Below are 18,196 nucleotides of genomic sequence, written 5' to 3' on the forward strand. Positions count from 1 at the left end.
ACAGTAAATCTTAAAGCTAATGTTAGAAGCTGCACAAACATGTTGAGTCACTTGTATTAAAGATTATTTTGATGTGAAGATAGAGCATCTGTAATATTATATATTATATCACTGAAGAAAAGGTCATTTTAAAAATTATCAGCGGGGCTTCCCTGGTGGCGCAGTGGTTGAGAGTCCGCCTGCCGATGCAGGGGACACGGGTTCGTGCCCCGGTCAGGGAAGATCCCACATGCCGCGGAGCAGCTGGGCCCGTGAGCCATGGCCGCTGAGCCTGCGCGTCCGGAGCCTGTGCTCCGCAACGGGAGAGGCCACAGCAGTGAGAGGCCCACGTCCAGCAAAAAAAAAAAAAAAAGAGAGAGCTCTTCTGTAAAAATTATCAGCACTCACAACTTTCAGGACTTCCTGTGTGGTACAAACTGGAATACACCATGAAAAAGTCTGTATTAGAAGACTCTGTTAAGAAACATAATAGCCTTACCTTGACGTAATCATAAATGCATCTTTGCAAACTAGTTGCTGCCTCCAGAGCAAATGTGTTGAAGGTGAGTCTAATTAGTTTGTTTACAGGGGCCGTCATGAACCATATGCAGTTTAAATTCTTGTCATATCTTCCATTCGAATCAGAATCAGGAGAGGCAAAGGTACCATCTGAACGTGTCAGATAACCACCACATCCTTGCTGAGGGCCTGTGTTCAAAAAAAAAAAGACACATCACGATGCAGAGCAAAGAGAATGGAACTGAAATTTTATGAGGAGGGTTTTTAAAAATCATATCGTTTCTTTTTTCTGTCACACTTTGATGAACATTATCAGACTGCTGCCCCTCATCTTAGTTTCTTCGCTATTATTTCCTCTTCAACCACCAATCCACCAATCTCTACCAGCTCACATCTAGCTGCCTAGAAAAGTGGGTAAACAGATAGGGTTCTATATGCATTTTTGTAAACTCTTGATGGAATTTATTGGAGCTTTTTTCTATTCTTGAAAAATCCAATTTTATACAAAGTATTTTGCATAAAAAAACTGATGGAAACTGTGAACCCGTTTTACCTTTATGTTCTGCTTTTATGAACGCTATCAGACTGAAAACTGAATTTAAGAAGACTTTACCCAACATCCCAAGAAAACTGGCTCTCAACAAATCTTTTATTTAAATAACCTGGTAGAAGGAGGATAAGAGGCGTATAACACTACAGTCCACTTTATATTGAACTGAACTCTATATTCGAATTTTTTCTTTTCCAAAAATAAGGGGAAGCTGAAGAAGAGGAACTTTAGTGGAGAAAAATATCTACTTTGAAATGAAAACTCTGAAATTCAGAATAAAAATACAAAAGAGAGATAAAGAATACTCTCAGTACTCAACTATGAAAAAAAATACGGCACAAACTCCTCAGAGCACGGGATTTAGTTTCTTCCACTCCACAGCCTAAGGTGATGCCTTGGTAAGGAAGAAAAACTCTACTGACAATTTCCAAAGATATACGTGAGGATGAATTAAGCTCAGAACAGCCCTGGTAGGAATAGAGATGAAATAGGCGTTCAAAAGAGTGTTCATAAAGCTTGCATTCTACACAAATGTGCGTCATTACAAGTTCCGCAGTTAAATTCACAGTCTCATTCCATTTACTTGATCTGTTAAAAGTGAAAGGGTTGATTTCAACATTAGGGGGCGCTATGATTCAGGAAACGCTCTTGGCAGGAAAGGCAAACAATGGCTGCCGACCTCGGATGCAAAGGATATCAAAGGCGCGGAGCGTTTTCCAGGATAGGTGCCTTACTTAGGAGGTCAGGCTACCCTGTCATAGCTTCTAAGGCAAGTAAAACTACAGAGTATTTGCACAGTCCGATGTTTCCTGGAGTTGAAATGCTTCCGAAGGCCCAGTCCCTGACATATCCATAGGTGGCATCTAGAACAAAATTATTCTGAAAGCAAAGCAATGCTCATGACTCTGCTCCTACGAAACAGGCCTGCAAGATGAAGAAGCGGGGTTTGCACAGTTTTCACTCCAGTGTGGACTGACTGTTACCTAAGGCAACCACTTAAGCTTATTGACACGCCTAGCAGGGAAGAACAATTACTCAGGGTATTAATGAATTGAGAAAATTATTTATCTATTAAATATTGCCAAGGAAATATATTTAGTATTTTTAAAAATAATTTTGATTGGAGTATAGTTGATTTACAATGCTGTGTTAGTTTCTTCTGTACAGCAAAGTGAATCAGTTATACATATCTACATGTCCACTCTTTTTTAGATTCTGTTTCAATACAGGTCATTACCAAGTACTGAGTAGAGTTCCCTGTGCTATACAGTAGGTTCTTACTAGTTATCTATTTTTTTATTTAGTACTGAGATGGGAGAAGATGAATGGTAGTCTAATAGCAGTGGTAAGTCGTAAATCAACAATAATGATACAATTTAGAAAATGATAGGTGCCATGAAAGAGGCAGGAAAAGTCTTGTGAGTTTTGCAAGAAAGGGAGATTATTACTTCAGGCTAAGAGGACCTAGAATGTTCAAGGCGGAGGTGACAGTTGATCTGCATCTTAAAGGATAAACAGGACGAGACCATGTAGACTTGCCTGGTATTGGCAAGTCCAGGTTGAAAGACCTCGTAACCAAAGGTTACGTGGACAAGAATTTACATGTATAGAATTTGACCTTTAGACTTTATTCTCTGCGTAATAGGGATCCACTAGAAAGGTTTTTGATCAGAGGAGTGGTAGGGTCAGAATGAATGCACTTTCTCGTCAAGTCTGACCTAGAGATGCATCTGGTGGTCACGTTTACACATAAGGGAGGGCCTGGAGGAGATGAAGCCAGGCCCCAGGACACCGCTGTGGTCCAGGCTGGCGGAGGCAAGGGGCAGTGCAGAGCTGGAGGTCTGCATGTAGGAAAACCAGACCACTGGGCTTTATTCTACTAACGCATCAGCTGCAAAAACTAAATGCTATTTTTAAAAATTCAAGCTATATGTTTTATCACCCCTTGCTTATTAATTGTTGCTAATAAGTTAATAAGGGCAGAATGACAATTGTACTGGGCACCAAGAGTGCCATTATACACACTCAGTAGACGAGACTACTGCTGCAGCTATTATTGCTACTACTGCTACTAACGCCCTAAGACAGAGATACCCTCCCTTCAGGAAACCCAGAGCAAGGATCTGCAGATCGCTGGTGTGCACTGGCACAGACTGAGTGGGAGACTGCATGATTCCTAACTTTTCAGAATCTCTCTTTGCAGGGCCCCAGAATGGACAGAGTACAGTAAGTCCTCTACATACGAACCTTCAAGTTGCAAACTTTCAAAGATGCGAACATGCATTGCATCAACGTCAGGTGTGAGCGAAATGGCAGCTTGCCCTCCATCTCCTATTGCTGTGATCCTTCAGCTCTACCATCTCCCACCTCCCCTCCCTCCTCCAGTCAGTAACTCTTCTTGCCTGCTCACTCGATGCCAGCCTCTGGACGCCAGCTGTTGTGCTGTACTACTGTGCTTTTCAAGGGACTGTGCTGTAAGATTAAAGATGTTTCATTTTTTGTGTTTTTTTAATGTATTATTTGTGTGAGAAGTATTATAAACCTATTACAGTACAGTACTACATAGCTGATTGTGTTAGTTGGGTACCTAGGCTAACTTTGTTGGACTTACAAACAAATTGGACTTACGAATGCATTCTCGGAACAGAGTTCACTCATAGGTAGGGGACTTAGCTGTATATTTTCTGTCACTTGATGTTAGGTTTCACCATATGACTTGCTTGAGACAATGGAATATTAATGGTCATGGAGTAGGAAGAGGCCTTAAATGTGCTTATGTTTTTTGGCTTGGAGTTTTGTCCTCCTGTGATCCACCAAGAGCTCACACCCTGGGTACCTGCGTGGAGAGCAGACCTGACTCCAGGCTGTACTGTAGGCCAAGCACAGTCAACCTGCATCCTGGAACAGGCAGGCAAACTGGCCTGCTGACCCATAAGTGACAAAAATAATATTCTAGGTATAAGCCACCGCATTTTGGATCATTTGTTATACAGCATTATTGTGGCAATAGCTGACAAATACAAAAATAGCTTTTTTGAATTATCAAACTATAATAGAGCACATTGATGAACTCATAAAATATACATACAAGTAAAAAAATAAAGGAGAACTAAAATTATCATCAGATAGTCCTGGCTAAAATAGTCAAATAACTGAAGTATAACATTATATGAGTGAATTATACAACTCATATTCTATATGAATAATATTATATGAATAAATAGTCAAATAAAAGATGTCCATGTCCATCCCTGGACAACCGCTACTTGGACAGGTGGTGGCTGGCTAGCTGTACTTTCAGATAACAATCAGCCTGACTTCAGGCATTTTCCTGTTCCCCAGTGAGCCAGCTAGGGCTTCAGGCTGTAGCTGAATGTAGTTGAAGGAAGCGGCACTGAAGCACAGGAAACAGAACACAAATGCCTTTAAGGCTGGTTCCTTAGGGAAATGGGAGTTCCATAATCCTTTCTTTGAGTAAATCTTGCTGTGATTTTCAAAGCTACAGTAGACAGCTGCCCTAAAGCAGTGAATTCATTTAAAAAGTTCAACTAAGCTTCAGATGAACATGTCTTTTTTGCTAAAAGTGAATTGGAGTTATTATTCTCTACTCCCTAACCTTAAACATGCACCACCTTTTAAGTATCATATTTATATCTGCAAGGAAAACATTTCTTAATGGCTTTTGTAACCTGAGTTATGTTTTTCTGTTTGTTTTCAGTAATGTCACTCAATTTGCCTCACTTTAAACATCCTAATTTGAGACCCAGCCTAATTTAACTTAGAATGTGTACTTAGTCTGGTAATATTTGGGAAGCATAAAACTGAAATACTAAAAGAAAGGTAATCTCAGCAGTTAATCAGGAGCTATAGTCACAAGTAAAAGAGCAATGCAATGTATAAAGAACTCGGGAAAATTATATAATTAACTTTTAATTTATTTTGCATTATTTTGGTATTACTGAAAACACCCTATGTATGCATTAATAGTCTTATGGCGTTTCATGAAAATCATTCTCACCAACTTTGAGATTTTAAAAATGACTTATTAAGCAATATATAATGATATAATCATGTCAACTGATGCAAGAAGAGGATGTGACAAAATCCAACACACATCATGACATAAACTCTCAGCAAACTAGGAATAGAAGGGACTTTTCTCAACTTCATTAAGAGCATCTACAAAAACCATATAGCTTACATGATACTTAATGGTGAAAAACTAAATGCTTTCTTCCTAAGGTTAGGAACAAGGCAAGGACATTTTTCTCACCACTATTCAACAAAGTATTGGAAACTCTTGCCATTGTAATAGACAAGAAAAAAAAATACAGACTGGAGAGGAAGGAATAAAATTGCCACTATTTGCAGATGCAGAAAATCCCAAGGAATCTACATAAAAATTCCTAGATTAACAAATGAGTTCAGCAAGAACTCAGGATGGAAGAACAAGGCACAAAAGCAATCACATTTCTATAAACTCACAATGCATGTGTGGAAACCAGAGTTAAAAACACAATTGCTCTAAAGAAAATAAAATACTTAGGTATACACTTACTGAAATGTATACAGAACTTGTGTGCTGAAAGTTACCAAGTGATGAAAGAAATTCAAGACCTAAATAAATGGTGAGACGTATGTATTCATGGACTGGAAGACTCAGCCTAGTAAAGATGCCAGTTATTTCCCAGATGATGCATAGCTTTCATTGTAATTCCTACCAAAGCCCCAGCAAGATTTTTCTGTTGACTTAAAAAAGCTTATTTTAAAACCGTGGTACATCAAGACAATAGAATATTATTCAGGACTAGAAAATGAACTATCAAGCCATGAAAAGACATGGGAGCAACTCAGTGCATATTACTAAGTGAAAGGAGCCAATGTGAAAAGGCTACATACTGTACAGTTCCAACTAGATGACATTCTGGAAAAGGCAAAACTAATGAGACAGTAAAAGAATCAGTGGTCGCCGGGGGTTGGGGGGAGGGAGGGAGGGAGGCATGAACAGCCAGAGCACAGAGGATTTTTAGGGCAGTGAAAATACTCTGTAAGATACCATAACATTGGATACACATCATTACACATTTGTCCAAATGCATTGGATGTACAACACCAGGAGTGAACTGTGACTCAAACTATGGCTGTTGGGTGGTTATGATGCTTCACTGAATATCATCAGTTGTAACAAATGTCTCACTCTGGTGGGGATGTGGTCAATGGTGGAGGCTGTGCACGTGAGGGGCGAGGGCATAAGGGGAATCTCTGTACCTTCCCCTCAATTTTGCTATAAATCTAAAACTGCTGTAAAAAATAAAGTCTTAATAAAAACCAACCAACCAACCAAAACAAAACAAACAAACAACTTATTTTAAAATTTACATAGAAAGTCACAGGCTCTTGAATAGTTAAAACAATCTTGACAAAGAAGAATAAACTGGAAAGGATCGGGCTTCCCTAGTGGCGCAGTGGTTGAGAGTCTGCCTGCCGATGCAGGGGACACGGGTTCGTGCCCCGGTCCGGGAAGATCCCACGTGCCGCGGAGTGGCTGGGCCCGTGAGCCATGGCCGCTGAGCCTGCGCGTCCGGAGCCTGTGCTCCCGCAACGGGAGAGGCCACAACAGTGAGAGGCCCGCATACTGAAAAAAAAAAAAAAAAAAAAAAAAAAAAAAACTGGAAAGGATCAATCTACCTATTACTATACAGCTATAGTAATCCAGATAGTATGATATTCGTGGAGTGTTAGACAAACAGATCAATGGAAAAGAATAAAGAACCCAGAAATATGTCCACACAAATATGTCCAAGTGATTATTTACAAAGATGCAAAAGCAATTCAGTGGAGGAAGGATAGTCTTTCAACAAATGGTGATAGAGAAATTGGACATCCAGGGGCAAAAATGAGGTCCAATCTAAACCTCAGACCTTGAACAAAAATTAGTTCAAAATGGATCGTAAACATAAATGAAAAATGTAAAATCATAAAACTTTTAGAAGAAATCGAAGTAGAAGATCTTTGCGGCCTCAGGATAGGTAGAGTTCTTAGCCTTGTTATCCAAACACTATACATAAAAGGAGAAACTGATATGCTGGACTTCTTCAAAATTAAAAACTTTTGTTCTAAGAAAGGCCCTGTTAAGAGGACAAAAAGGCAAGCTATGGACTGGGAGAAAATATTTGCAGACCATGTACCTGAGGAAGGACTACTACTGAGAATATATGAAGAACTCTCAAAACCCAATAGTGGAAAAACAAGAAATCCAATTAAAAAATGGGAAAAAATTATGAACATCTATTTTGCCAAAGAGGATATACATATGACCAAAAAACACATGAAAATTGTTCACCATTAGGGAAATGTAAATTAAAACCATAATGATATGAATACATTTCTATCAGAATGGCTAAAATACACACACACACACACACACACACACACACACACGAGTGATAGCTCATTGTAGAATACCGCACACCACAATGGAATGACCAGGGTGAGGGTGTCCCAAGTGTGGATAGCACAGCAAGTAGTCCATAAGGACTCTCTCGCCAAGATGACAGAACACAGATGACAATGAAATAGCATCTTAAAGTGCTGAAAGGAAATAATTGCCAAACTAGAATTCTGTATTCAGAGAAAAAATCCCACAAAATTTAAGACAGAATAAAGCCATTTTCAGAAAAACAAAAACCAAAAGACATTTTTACTAGAAGATTTGCAATAAATAAAAAAAAAACACTAAAGGGAGTTCTTCAAAAAGAAATAAACTGATCTCAGATGGAAGCCCAGAAATTCAGGAAGAAAGAACAAAAGCAATGGTAAGTATACATAATTACTAACTGAAACAATAAAAACATTTTATATGCTTAAAACGTATGTAGAATTTAAATAATTGATATTAACAGCACGGAAGACAGGAAGTAGATTAATGGAGTTAAAATGTTGCATTTATCATGATATGGTAAAAGGACTAGTTTTAGGGCTTCCCTGGTGGCGCAGTGGTTGGGAGTCCACCTGCCGATGTAGGGGACACGGGTTCGTGCCCGGGTCTGGAAGATCCCACATGCCGCGGAGCGGCTGGACCCGTGAGCCATGGCCGCTGAGCCTGCGCGTCCGGAGCCTGTGCTCCGCAACGGGAGAGGCCACAACAGTGAGAGGCCCGCGTACCCAGCCCCCAAAAACAGGACTAGTTTTAAATTAGATTCTAATGAGTCAAAGGTGAATGTTATAATCCCTAAGAATAACTGATTATAAGTAATGATTTTTATTTATTTATTTTTGTTTTCTTTATTCAAGACCCATTTATTCTCTAGTTCTGCCCACGTGGAGACACCCTCCTTGAAAAGGCATTAAATCCTTCCCTTAACTTTAACACCTTGTGCTGAAAACACGTGTTCCAAGGTTTCAGCTGCGAGATCCACATTCTTAAAGCACTGATTCTTAAACCTCTTCTAGATTTCTCCCCTTGGATGGAGGGAGATGACCCAAACACAGCGAAGAACAGCTCAGGACTGGGGGCTCTGCTCGCCCAGAAGACTTTGCAGCTCCCCTGAGCGCCCCCGGCTGGAGCCAGGATTAGGGCCCCGAGGCGAGGGCCCTCTTCCCTAGGCTGGCTGTCCCCTCTAGTTTCCCCGGAGTCTGGGGATTCCAGACGGTCTCTGCTCACGCTCCTGCATCACACCTGCTGCCTCAGCACTGCTGATACACGCCAAGGGGGGAAAAGCACACAGAACTGCCTTTCAACGCAGCGACGTTCTACACCGAAGTTATCTGAGAAGCCTGCAGGTTCTTTGCCATCGGAGGACACTCCCAAGGCCACCACTACCCCAGGCTCCCCACTGCCCTTGCCGGTGGCCTGGACGTGCGTGGCCGCAGTGCTGAGTCGCGCACACCCCGGTCTCCACTCCACTCTCCCGGGGAACTGAGGACGGCGCCCCGAGCTCAGCGGCAGGATCTGTCCCGAAGCCAGTCCTAGGGTGACAAGAGCCACACCTGCGGGTCTGGATTGTTCCACCGACCGGCCTCCCAGGACCGAGCTGGGCCCACGGACCCGGGTCTGGATTGTGTCGGCTGCTGCTTCTTGCCTGGGTTCACAGGCCGACAGCCAGTGTCCTCCCTTCCCTGCTCGTCACCACACCAGCGGCTCACTCCTACCTGCTGTCGTCCCCGGCCTGGCCACCGCGGGCTCCCGGGCCCACCAAGAACTGAGACGCCAGCAGGCGCCTAGCTCCCATTAGGCCAGCTCCCCGTTGAACTACGGCTGCCTAGCCGTGTTCTCAAGGCTTCAGGGCCGGCGCCGCCCCTCCCTGGACCCGCGATGCTCCCCGGATCCGCGATGCTCCCCAGATCCGCGATGCTCCCCAGATCCGCGATGCTCCGCGGAGGCGCCGGAGCCTCGCCGCACGCAGCCCAGCACAGGCGACCTCCGCGCCCGCCTGTCCCGCCGCCCGGACAGTAATGATTTTTAAAAGAGAGTGACAATTGATTAATTCAGAAAAGGCAAAAACACAAAGATGGCTAAAGAAACATAAGAACATACGGAACAAACAGAAAACAATACGGTGGTCTATTTAAATCCAATAATGTTAGTAATTTTATTAGTAACATGGTCCAATCTCCAACTGAAAGACAAAGTAAAACAAAACCCAAATACATTCTTTGGGGTAGAGAAATGTTGAAAGTGGAGAGATTGGAAAATATACCATGAACTGGAAGAAAGCTAGGGAAGCTGTATACTGAATCGGAAAAAGTAGACATTAAAGCAAAAAAAACCAGAAAAAGACCTTGCAGAATAACATGAGTCAATTCACCACATTCACCAGGAAGATATAATCATTTCAAACGTATATGTGCTACACACTACACTGTCTCTAAGCAAAATAAGACCAGAGTTCTAGCCCTGATCTCTCTACTGAGCTTCTCATCCTTGTGTCTGACTCCCTGCTGAACATTAGCTGGATGCCTTAAAGGCACCAAACATTCTGCACCAAAACCAAACATTATTACTTTCTCCTATGAAACCTGGCCCTCCTGTAAACTTACATTTAGATAGCGGTATCGCGGGATATTGTCCAGAAACCTTAGGGTCATCATGTTTCCCTTTTCCCTCAATTCATTGTTCAAAGACTACCGTGTCCTCTTGATCCTGTGTCTTAAGTGCTTCTCCTTTCAAGTTCCTTCTGTATTCTCACACTGTCACTGCTCTCATCCCCTGCCTACATGATGGCAATACTTCCCCAATTTTTCTCTGTCTAAAATGCTGCCCCTGCTTCGAAACATCACCCTCACAGGTGCTAGCATGTGCTTCCTACACCACATCTGATTAGATCGTAGTACTCTCCAGCCTCCAAACGACGAACGGTTCCATCCGCAACTGATGCAGAGCCCACCTTGTCCACCTCGTCCTGTCTCTCCTGTTTCAGCCCCTACTGCTCTCTACCTGACAACCCAAAGCGGTAGTAACAACGTGCAAGCCAGTGTGTGGCCTCTGAAATGGGATAGGACTTTGCAACTTTGCACATAAAATGCCTGCTTTCCCAACGAAGGCCTTCTCAGCCTTCCGAGTGAGTATGATTTATAGCTAAAATTTAGTGCGTGCCAAAAGAGTGTCAGGGAATGTTCTAGTTTAATCTTCCCCACAACCCTGTGAGGTAGTTCCTATTAGTGGGCCCCTTTTACAGATGAGAAAATCAAGAGGATAAGTAACTGTCCGAGGTCAAACTTGCTGGGCTGTGTCAGGGCTGAGTTTGAACCTCGACAGTCTATCCCCACAGCGTGCGCTACAGTTACAAACCACTAACGACAGTTCACGGTTCACACTCCCTGCAGTGCTTTCGCGAACTTTTTTTTCCTGTGTCCTTTTTATTTTACTCAGTGCCGAAGTACTTCAGATGGCTTCTGCCTCTGCTGTCCTCTGCACATACTTCTGACAAAAGCATTTATCAGAATTTACAATTATTTGCTGACTACTGAGTAAGCTTCTCAGAAATGGAGATCTTGTTGAATTTGTCTTCGTATCCCCAGAGAAAAGATCACTGCCTGCATAGTAAGTAGCTGGTGAATACTGTTGAATAAGCAATTCAGGAAAGCACAGAAAATATATAGATAGTTCTTACTGGAGGGATCTTTGCTTTCTAGTCTAAGTTTATAAGGGAATTCTTGGGATTAAATATATTTCTTGATTTATAAAGTTGTTACTATGCAATAAGCATATTATGTACATGTGCATGTGTATGTGTGTCTATATATATGTCTGTATATGTGTATATATATATGTGTGTGTGTGTATATGTATATATGTACATACATATATACACACACAGGCATAGGACCAAGTTTTTGGTCCTATGTATTAAGCTGTTTCAAAGGTAAGTTAGTTGACTTTCGTGGCATATTTGATTGTGAAGAAACAATCAGCAGAACAACACCAAAAATATCACCGAAAGATTGAAAACACTGCCGAAGGGGTAGTTTTGTTTTTTTGTTTTTGTAGGAAAATGCTTGTTTAGCTAAAAATTTGCAATTATAAATGATGTTAGTTCTGTTACTTAAGAAAATCTGATCTCTGAGTGTTGGATTTCAGAAGGCAGAGCAAATCTAAAAATTTGTAAAATTCCAGACACTCTAATGTGCAGCGCACTATATAGAAGAATGACTTTCTCTCATCATTGACAATTACAAAGTCAAAAGTTAGCAAAAATTAGAAACTGTTCTATTTAGAGAGCAGGATTAATAGCAATGTGCTATTCAATTGTCATAAAATAGGTTGCATTAGAAAAGATATGAAATTCATCAAGCCAGAGTATACAATAGTTTTTAATAATGTAAACAAGGGCATGGAATTGTTTTGTTGTTCTCGTTAATATATTAGGTTGCACATTGTGCTATTGATATTTAAATTTTATGACTCTGGTGGCAGTGTGATTTAGAGGAGACGGATTATTTTCCCAGTTCTGCTCAAGATTTGCTAAGAGGCCCTGGCAAGTCACTTAATTTCTGTGTGACTCAGTTCCCCAATTTGTAAAGTAAAATATATGAGAATGCCAATTAGGATTACAACATAAAAATAAATGCCCAAATTCCTTAATTTTGATAGAATTTTAAGAAATTTTACTAAATTGGAGGCCATCATTTGGGGTTAGAGATTTTTGTTATACAGAAATTTATTACCCTTATATTCCAATGGAATTATACTCCACATAATTGTGCTAATTCTTTACCATTATATCATGCAAAGCTGTGAAGACAGATGTGACATTTGTCTGTCAATAGCGGAAAGAAAATGGGCTTTTACTGTATGTGTATATGTATGCATATATATATAAATTATTTGTAAATATAAATGTTACTTAAAATATAAATACTAAATATATATATTTTATGTATATTATATTTATAATATATAAAATATATTTGTATCATAAATATAAGTATACTATAAATATATAATTATGCTATATTATTTATAAATAGTATATTTTACTAAAAAATATTTTTTTCCTTTCCTTATGGGAAGGAGGAAATAGTGACTGCTGCAGTTATGTGCAATATTTATATAGTGACAGTAAATTAAATGCACTATTTAGGACTAGGTACAAATTGGAAAGCAGGCCGTGTCAAAGAAGAAGATGAGAATGGAGAAAAGTAGCTCTATCTCCCCAAAGAGTTAGAAAAGAAATGACTTGCCTTTGAGAAAAGTCACCCCCAGAATCCCTCATCGTCCTGAGTGTGTTCACTGATCTCTACAAAAGCGATGTGGGCATTTTAGGAAAAGGATGAATTTGGGAGATGGTCCTACCTGATTCCAAGCTTGGTTTTACCTCTTATAAACCCTTTGACTGCAAGCAAATTACCTAATCTCCTAACTTCTTTGTTCCTCCATTGTAAAATGGGATAATCCCTGTCTCAGGGGTAGTTGTGAGGATTAGATGAGAAAATCCATGCAAAGCCCCTCCCATAGAAGCTCAGTGACAGGCAGTCCTTATCTGTATGCCTTGGGCATCCTTGACATCTTCTCCTGGGGGTGAACTGAAATTAAAGCTACCACACAAAGGTAGCAGATTTTTCACATCTCAGAACAAAGAGAAGAATATAGACCCTGATAATGTTTTATCTCTAAACAACTGTTTACAAGTAAAGAATTTTTTTCAGTGTTTAATGCTGACCAGTCTGCTTTTATGCTGCTGGAAACACTACATTAAAGCCAGGCCCAATGAATAAGGATAATGATTATTACAGGGAATATATGCTTATAAATAATTTAATCCTAAACATCCAGTTGCTGGATGAGTTGCATTTTTAGGAGGGCTGGTGTTGTTTAGGTTATGCAGAATAATTGCTTGCCAGCTTCTTCTTTATTTCAATGTTTTTCAAAGTGTTACCTTATAATTTACCACTAACTCAATTTTATCACTTAGCTTGGTCTTCACAGTACCATCTGGTTTCATTTTCCCAATGACAACCCTATCCTTCAAGACCAGGAGCAGCAATTTGGTCATTTAAGGAGGGGGTGAGTGGGTTAGAGCACAGATTGATATTGGAATATATTTTCATAAAAACCTTTTCTTCTTCTTTTGGCTGATCTGGAATTTTACTCCTGCCTGCTGCTTTTGTAAGGTTTTGGTGAACTAAGCATTTGTAAGTTTCTTTATCACATTCCCACATTCTCAGCTCAGCAAAAAACCCTTGTCAGTAAAACCCACAAAGGAGAAACTGCAGATAACCTTGTCTTTGGCATCATCTCCCAAGGGATGCCTAATCAGCAGTGAACGTTACAAGACTTAAAAAGAGCGGAAATAAGCTTAGTCTAGTTTTCTGCAAATGGGTTTACAATTTCAGCTCATCTCATTGTCAGACTTCATCAGAGGGAGCAAATGACATTAAGAGAACAGACAAACAACACTGCTTTCAAGTAATATCCCCATATTCGCTAAACTGAGGGTTATTTGAGCAGTGACTTAGGAAATTATTCACTTTATAATTCAACTACCTTACTGCAATTGTACTTTTAAAAGTAATGTCGTCTGGCAGCTAACACCAGGCTGCTAGGAAGCACAACATAGACGCATCGATATTTAGTGTCACTGAATGTTTTTAAGTTTATTTTTTTAATGTTTAGCTATAGAACTTTAGAATGCCCCTCCCAAAGTCCAAACTTAACACCAAAACTGTGAAATTTAAAAATAACTAGAACCAGAAGTCTGAATTTGATATGTTGTTACATTTTCCTCCGTTTGCTGTGGTTATATTTTCCATCTTTGGGGCCCCAAACTGGCATCAGCTTTCTGTGTACCTTTCCTTCTTCTCCAGCCCCTCTTACAAGTAAACTCCTGTTGAGCCACCTCAACTTCTTCCCACCACTGCCAACTGTCTTCCTGTAGCATGTCTGAGAGTCAGTTTCCAGATGTTAAGGCAGCACGTAAAAATCCAGAGACCAGACACACCACCTGAATGTTGAGTCTGACCCTGTATTCCTAATTCTCTAAGGATAAAAGTCATCCAATTTACCACCCCGAGTAATAGCTGAATTATATGAACCATGACTGCATATTGAGAATGAGGCGAATCTAGATACGATGTATAACATATACATATTATACATAATATAATGTGATTATAAAGTAAGGATCATTTATCCATTTATTCTTTAATTCATTCACACAGCCAATATCGATGGATTGATGGAGTAACAGTTACGTGCTAGGTGTCTGCGAGGCCTTGGAATTTTATTGGAATTTAGCTTTTGATTTTGGCTTTAACTTATAAAATGTACTTTAGGGTCTGCTGGTTAGATTTCAGCGCACCCTGGAGCCGTCCTGTTGATAATAATGACCCCTCTCTCCCGCCCCTCTGCCTCACAGAGAGGGTGGGGTGGGTCATGGAGCCCTGTAGAAATCCAGGTCTTCAATATTACTTTCTGATCCGTATCAGTCTTTCTGTTTGGCATCTAAGGTACTTTACAGAAATTACCTACTGCATCCCCATCGCATTCTTAAAAGATAGAATGTAGTAATACTTCAAATTGAACGTTTTTAGTGGACAAAAGCTGAGCTCAGCAAAATTATAGGACTTTCCTAAGGCATCTCACTGGGCAATGATGTAACAGAGCCATTGGTCTCGTCACCTGCTCCCTGGTCTACAGCTCTGCCCGTTCGGGCATGTCTCCACCTTTGTCCTTGTTAAACATGTGCTTTGGTATTTTTGCCTTTGTCTCATAGCAAGGGTCTGTGAGTCTGACCTTAATGCCACCTGACTCATTCTCTATGTGGCAAATACCCCGGGCAGAGGGACACAGAGAGTAGCCCTCATCCTCAGCCCAGGAGCTGTGGGCAACAGGGGGCCAGAGCTTCAGTCATGTGTTCAGGATTTACAGCCTCTGGAGCCGGGAACCTCTAGTCACTGACGTCCTCTTGTCCCTGAGACCACCATCTTCTCCAGGGTGATGGCCTTGCCCTTCCGCGACATGTCACCCTGAAGGAGACATGCTTTACTTTCTCCAAATGCCCACAGACCTCAACACTAACTGGGCCAAGTTCAGTTTTTGACCCTGATATTTTGCTAAAGGGTTATATGATACATTACTTAAGAAAACAAGTTTAGTTACTATGGTCCAACACAGTCAATAAACATAGTTTAAACCCCTGATCTAATCCTGTATCTACAAGTTTCGTATCTAATGGGATGAGCACATCAAAAACAGACTGACTGGGCCTAGAATATAACTGCATGAACAAATGTTCTTTCCTCTCTCACCCATCCTCCAAGATGCATGGATTCAAGTAAGAAATAACTGCTTTATTATTTCCTTGAGCAGTGCCCAGGACAGGACGTGCCCCTGGCTGGGGGTGGGGAAGGGGGGTTAACTCAGGTTCTGTGTCTCTGTGGGAAGCTGTCATGAGAAACAGAACTGGGAAAGGGGGCGTCCCTGGTGTCACAGTGGTTGAGAATCCGCCTGCCAATGCAGGGGACGTGGGATCGATCCCTGGTCTGGGAAGATCCCACGTGCCGCAGAGCAACTAAGCCCTTGAGCCACAACTACTGAGTCCACGAGCCACAACTACTGAACCTGCGTGCTACAACTAGTGAGCCCACGTGCCACAACTGAGCCCATGAGTCACAACTACTGAGCCCGTGTGCCACAACTACTGAGCTCATGAGCCACAACTACTGAGCCCACGTGCCACAACTACTGAGCCCATGAGCCACAACTACTGAGCCCGGGAGCCACAACTACTGAGCCCATGAGCCACAACTACTGAGCCCAGGTGCCACAACTACTGAGCCTGCGTGCCTCGAGCCCATACTCTGCAACAAGAGAAGCCACTGCAGTGAGAAGCCTGTGCACCGCAACAAAGACCCAACGCAGCCAAAAAAATAAAATAAAATAAAAATTTTAAAATAATAAATAAATAAATAAAAACAAAAAAACAGACTGACTGAGAGGCACTCTGGCGTGAGACCAGTACAGTAAGAAGAAATGGAGGCTTTGATGGCTTAAAAACACGTTTGCAGGTCTGAAATGCTCTGTGAGTGACACAGATGAGCACAGCCAGAGCTGAAGCAGACTCTGGTGGTAAAGGAGGGGCAGGAACTCAGCAAGCAGAAGTGGGTAGAATAAACGGTACTCATCAGTGTTAGTTCTGCACCGTGGAGCTTGCCCACTCGGGCCAAATCCATAGGACTGAAGGCTTTTTAAGCTTCACAGGATCATGGACACCACTGACGATCGGGTGAAAGTTGCATACTCTCCAGAAAAACGCTGAGATCTGCAGATAATTTCAGAGTTTCACAGACCCCAGGACGAGTACTCCGCTGGTTATCAGTTATCGGGGATCAATTATTCATGTAGGGGAGGAGAGATGGGGAAAGCGGGAAGGCAGGTGTACTTCACAGGTAGGTATCAGCTCCCGGGAAGTGCTGGCTTTTGCTTTCTCCTTACCTTCCATCCTGTGCAGGTGGCCCTTCATAGCAGAAGTTCCATAAAAGAGGAGACCTGATTTCACCACATAATTCATTAGCGACAAACTAGGGGGATATTTTCCCCAAATTTGTTCTGAGCCATTAGCAATACAAATATAACAAATGCCCAAGGAGAAGTTATCTAATAATTATATTATTGTATGAGCCGGCTCTTTAGTGACTTGGGAAAAATTAAAGCAGATGTGCATAAAGTATTGTCAAGTGTGGAATCAAAATAGCGAATCTGTAAAACTCCAGTGTTCAGGTCAAGATAAGCTAAACAGATGTCACAGACTAAAATGGTCTCCTCTTCACATCAATTATTTATTCAGGGAAGATACTGTCTTCCAGGCTAAAGTGACAGTTTTGGAAACTAAAATTCACTGTCCCACCCATAAAGTTGTTTCTTCTCTCTTTACAGGACGCCCAGGGCAGTTAAAAATGGACAAGACTGAGGGGAAAAGTGCATCTTATTAGCCAAGTTTAAGTGCTTTGTATAGATCTGTAAGAAAAAGATTCTATAAACACTAGAATTCAACGTACTCTTTATTGTTTCTTCCCCTTTTCCTCACCATAAACAACAAAAAACAAACCAAATTGAAAAGCTATGCAGAGTGATCAGTGAATTTATGAGTGGTCTTGAAAGGTTTGTAAGACCAAAACAGTACAACATTATAACAAGCGGTTGTTCAGGAAAAAAAAATACCACTAACGATCACTTAAAATTACTTCTTAAATATTCCCAAGTGGCCAATAGCATTTATACGTGAAGAAGAGGTAAGAGGCATGCAGGGGTAGCACACTGGGAGGCAAGGAATGAGACCCTATTTCTGCTCTCTGCATGTGACCAGAGGAAAATAGTTATTCACTGAAAGTGGCCAATGCTTATGGATGAGCCGGGCCTTTGATGGTGTAAGATTATTCCTTCTGTGCTACTTCAGTAAAATCACCTTAAGTCAGAGAATGTCTTTCTGTAGCTCAGAAAAATATAATATCAATGAGGTTAGGGAACACTGGCTAATGTGGAAGCTTTCACGTAGGTGACAGCCGTGTGGAGTACTTTAGGATGATTTCAATGATCATGTGAGAATACATTAGGAAAAAGAAAAACAACTTGAAAGCAGGTAGCAAGAGCTATGCAATTATGTGTCATTTGATTCTAAAGTCTGTGCTAAAGGCACGAATAAACAAGTT

The 18,196-nt window shown here is 41.2% G+C and overlaps 1 protein-coding gene across 1 annotated transcript in view; it reads right to left on the reverse strand.

Moving 5' to 3' along the window:
• The window catches only part of CUBN (cubilin), a 263,561-nt gene that overhangs the window by 22,536 nt on the left and 222,829 nt on the right, over nucleotides 1–18,196 (reverse strand). The window contains exon 60 of the mRNA XM_079913331.1: nucleotides 479–687. Coding sequence (XP_079769457.1) covers nucleotides 479–687 — 209 coding nt within the window. The remainder of the gene's footprint in view (nucleotides 1–478; nucleotides 688–18,196) is intronic.

Source organism: Stenella coeruleoalba, assembly GCF_951394435.1.
Source record: "Stenella coeruleoalba genome assembly, chromosome: 2".
Taxonomy (NCBI): Eukaryota; Metazoa; Chordata; class Mammalia; order Artiodactyla; family Delphinidae; genus Stenella; species Stenella coeruleoalba.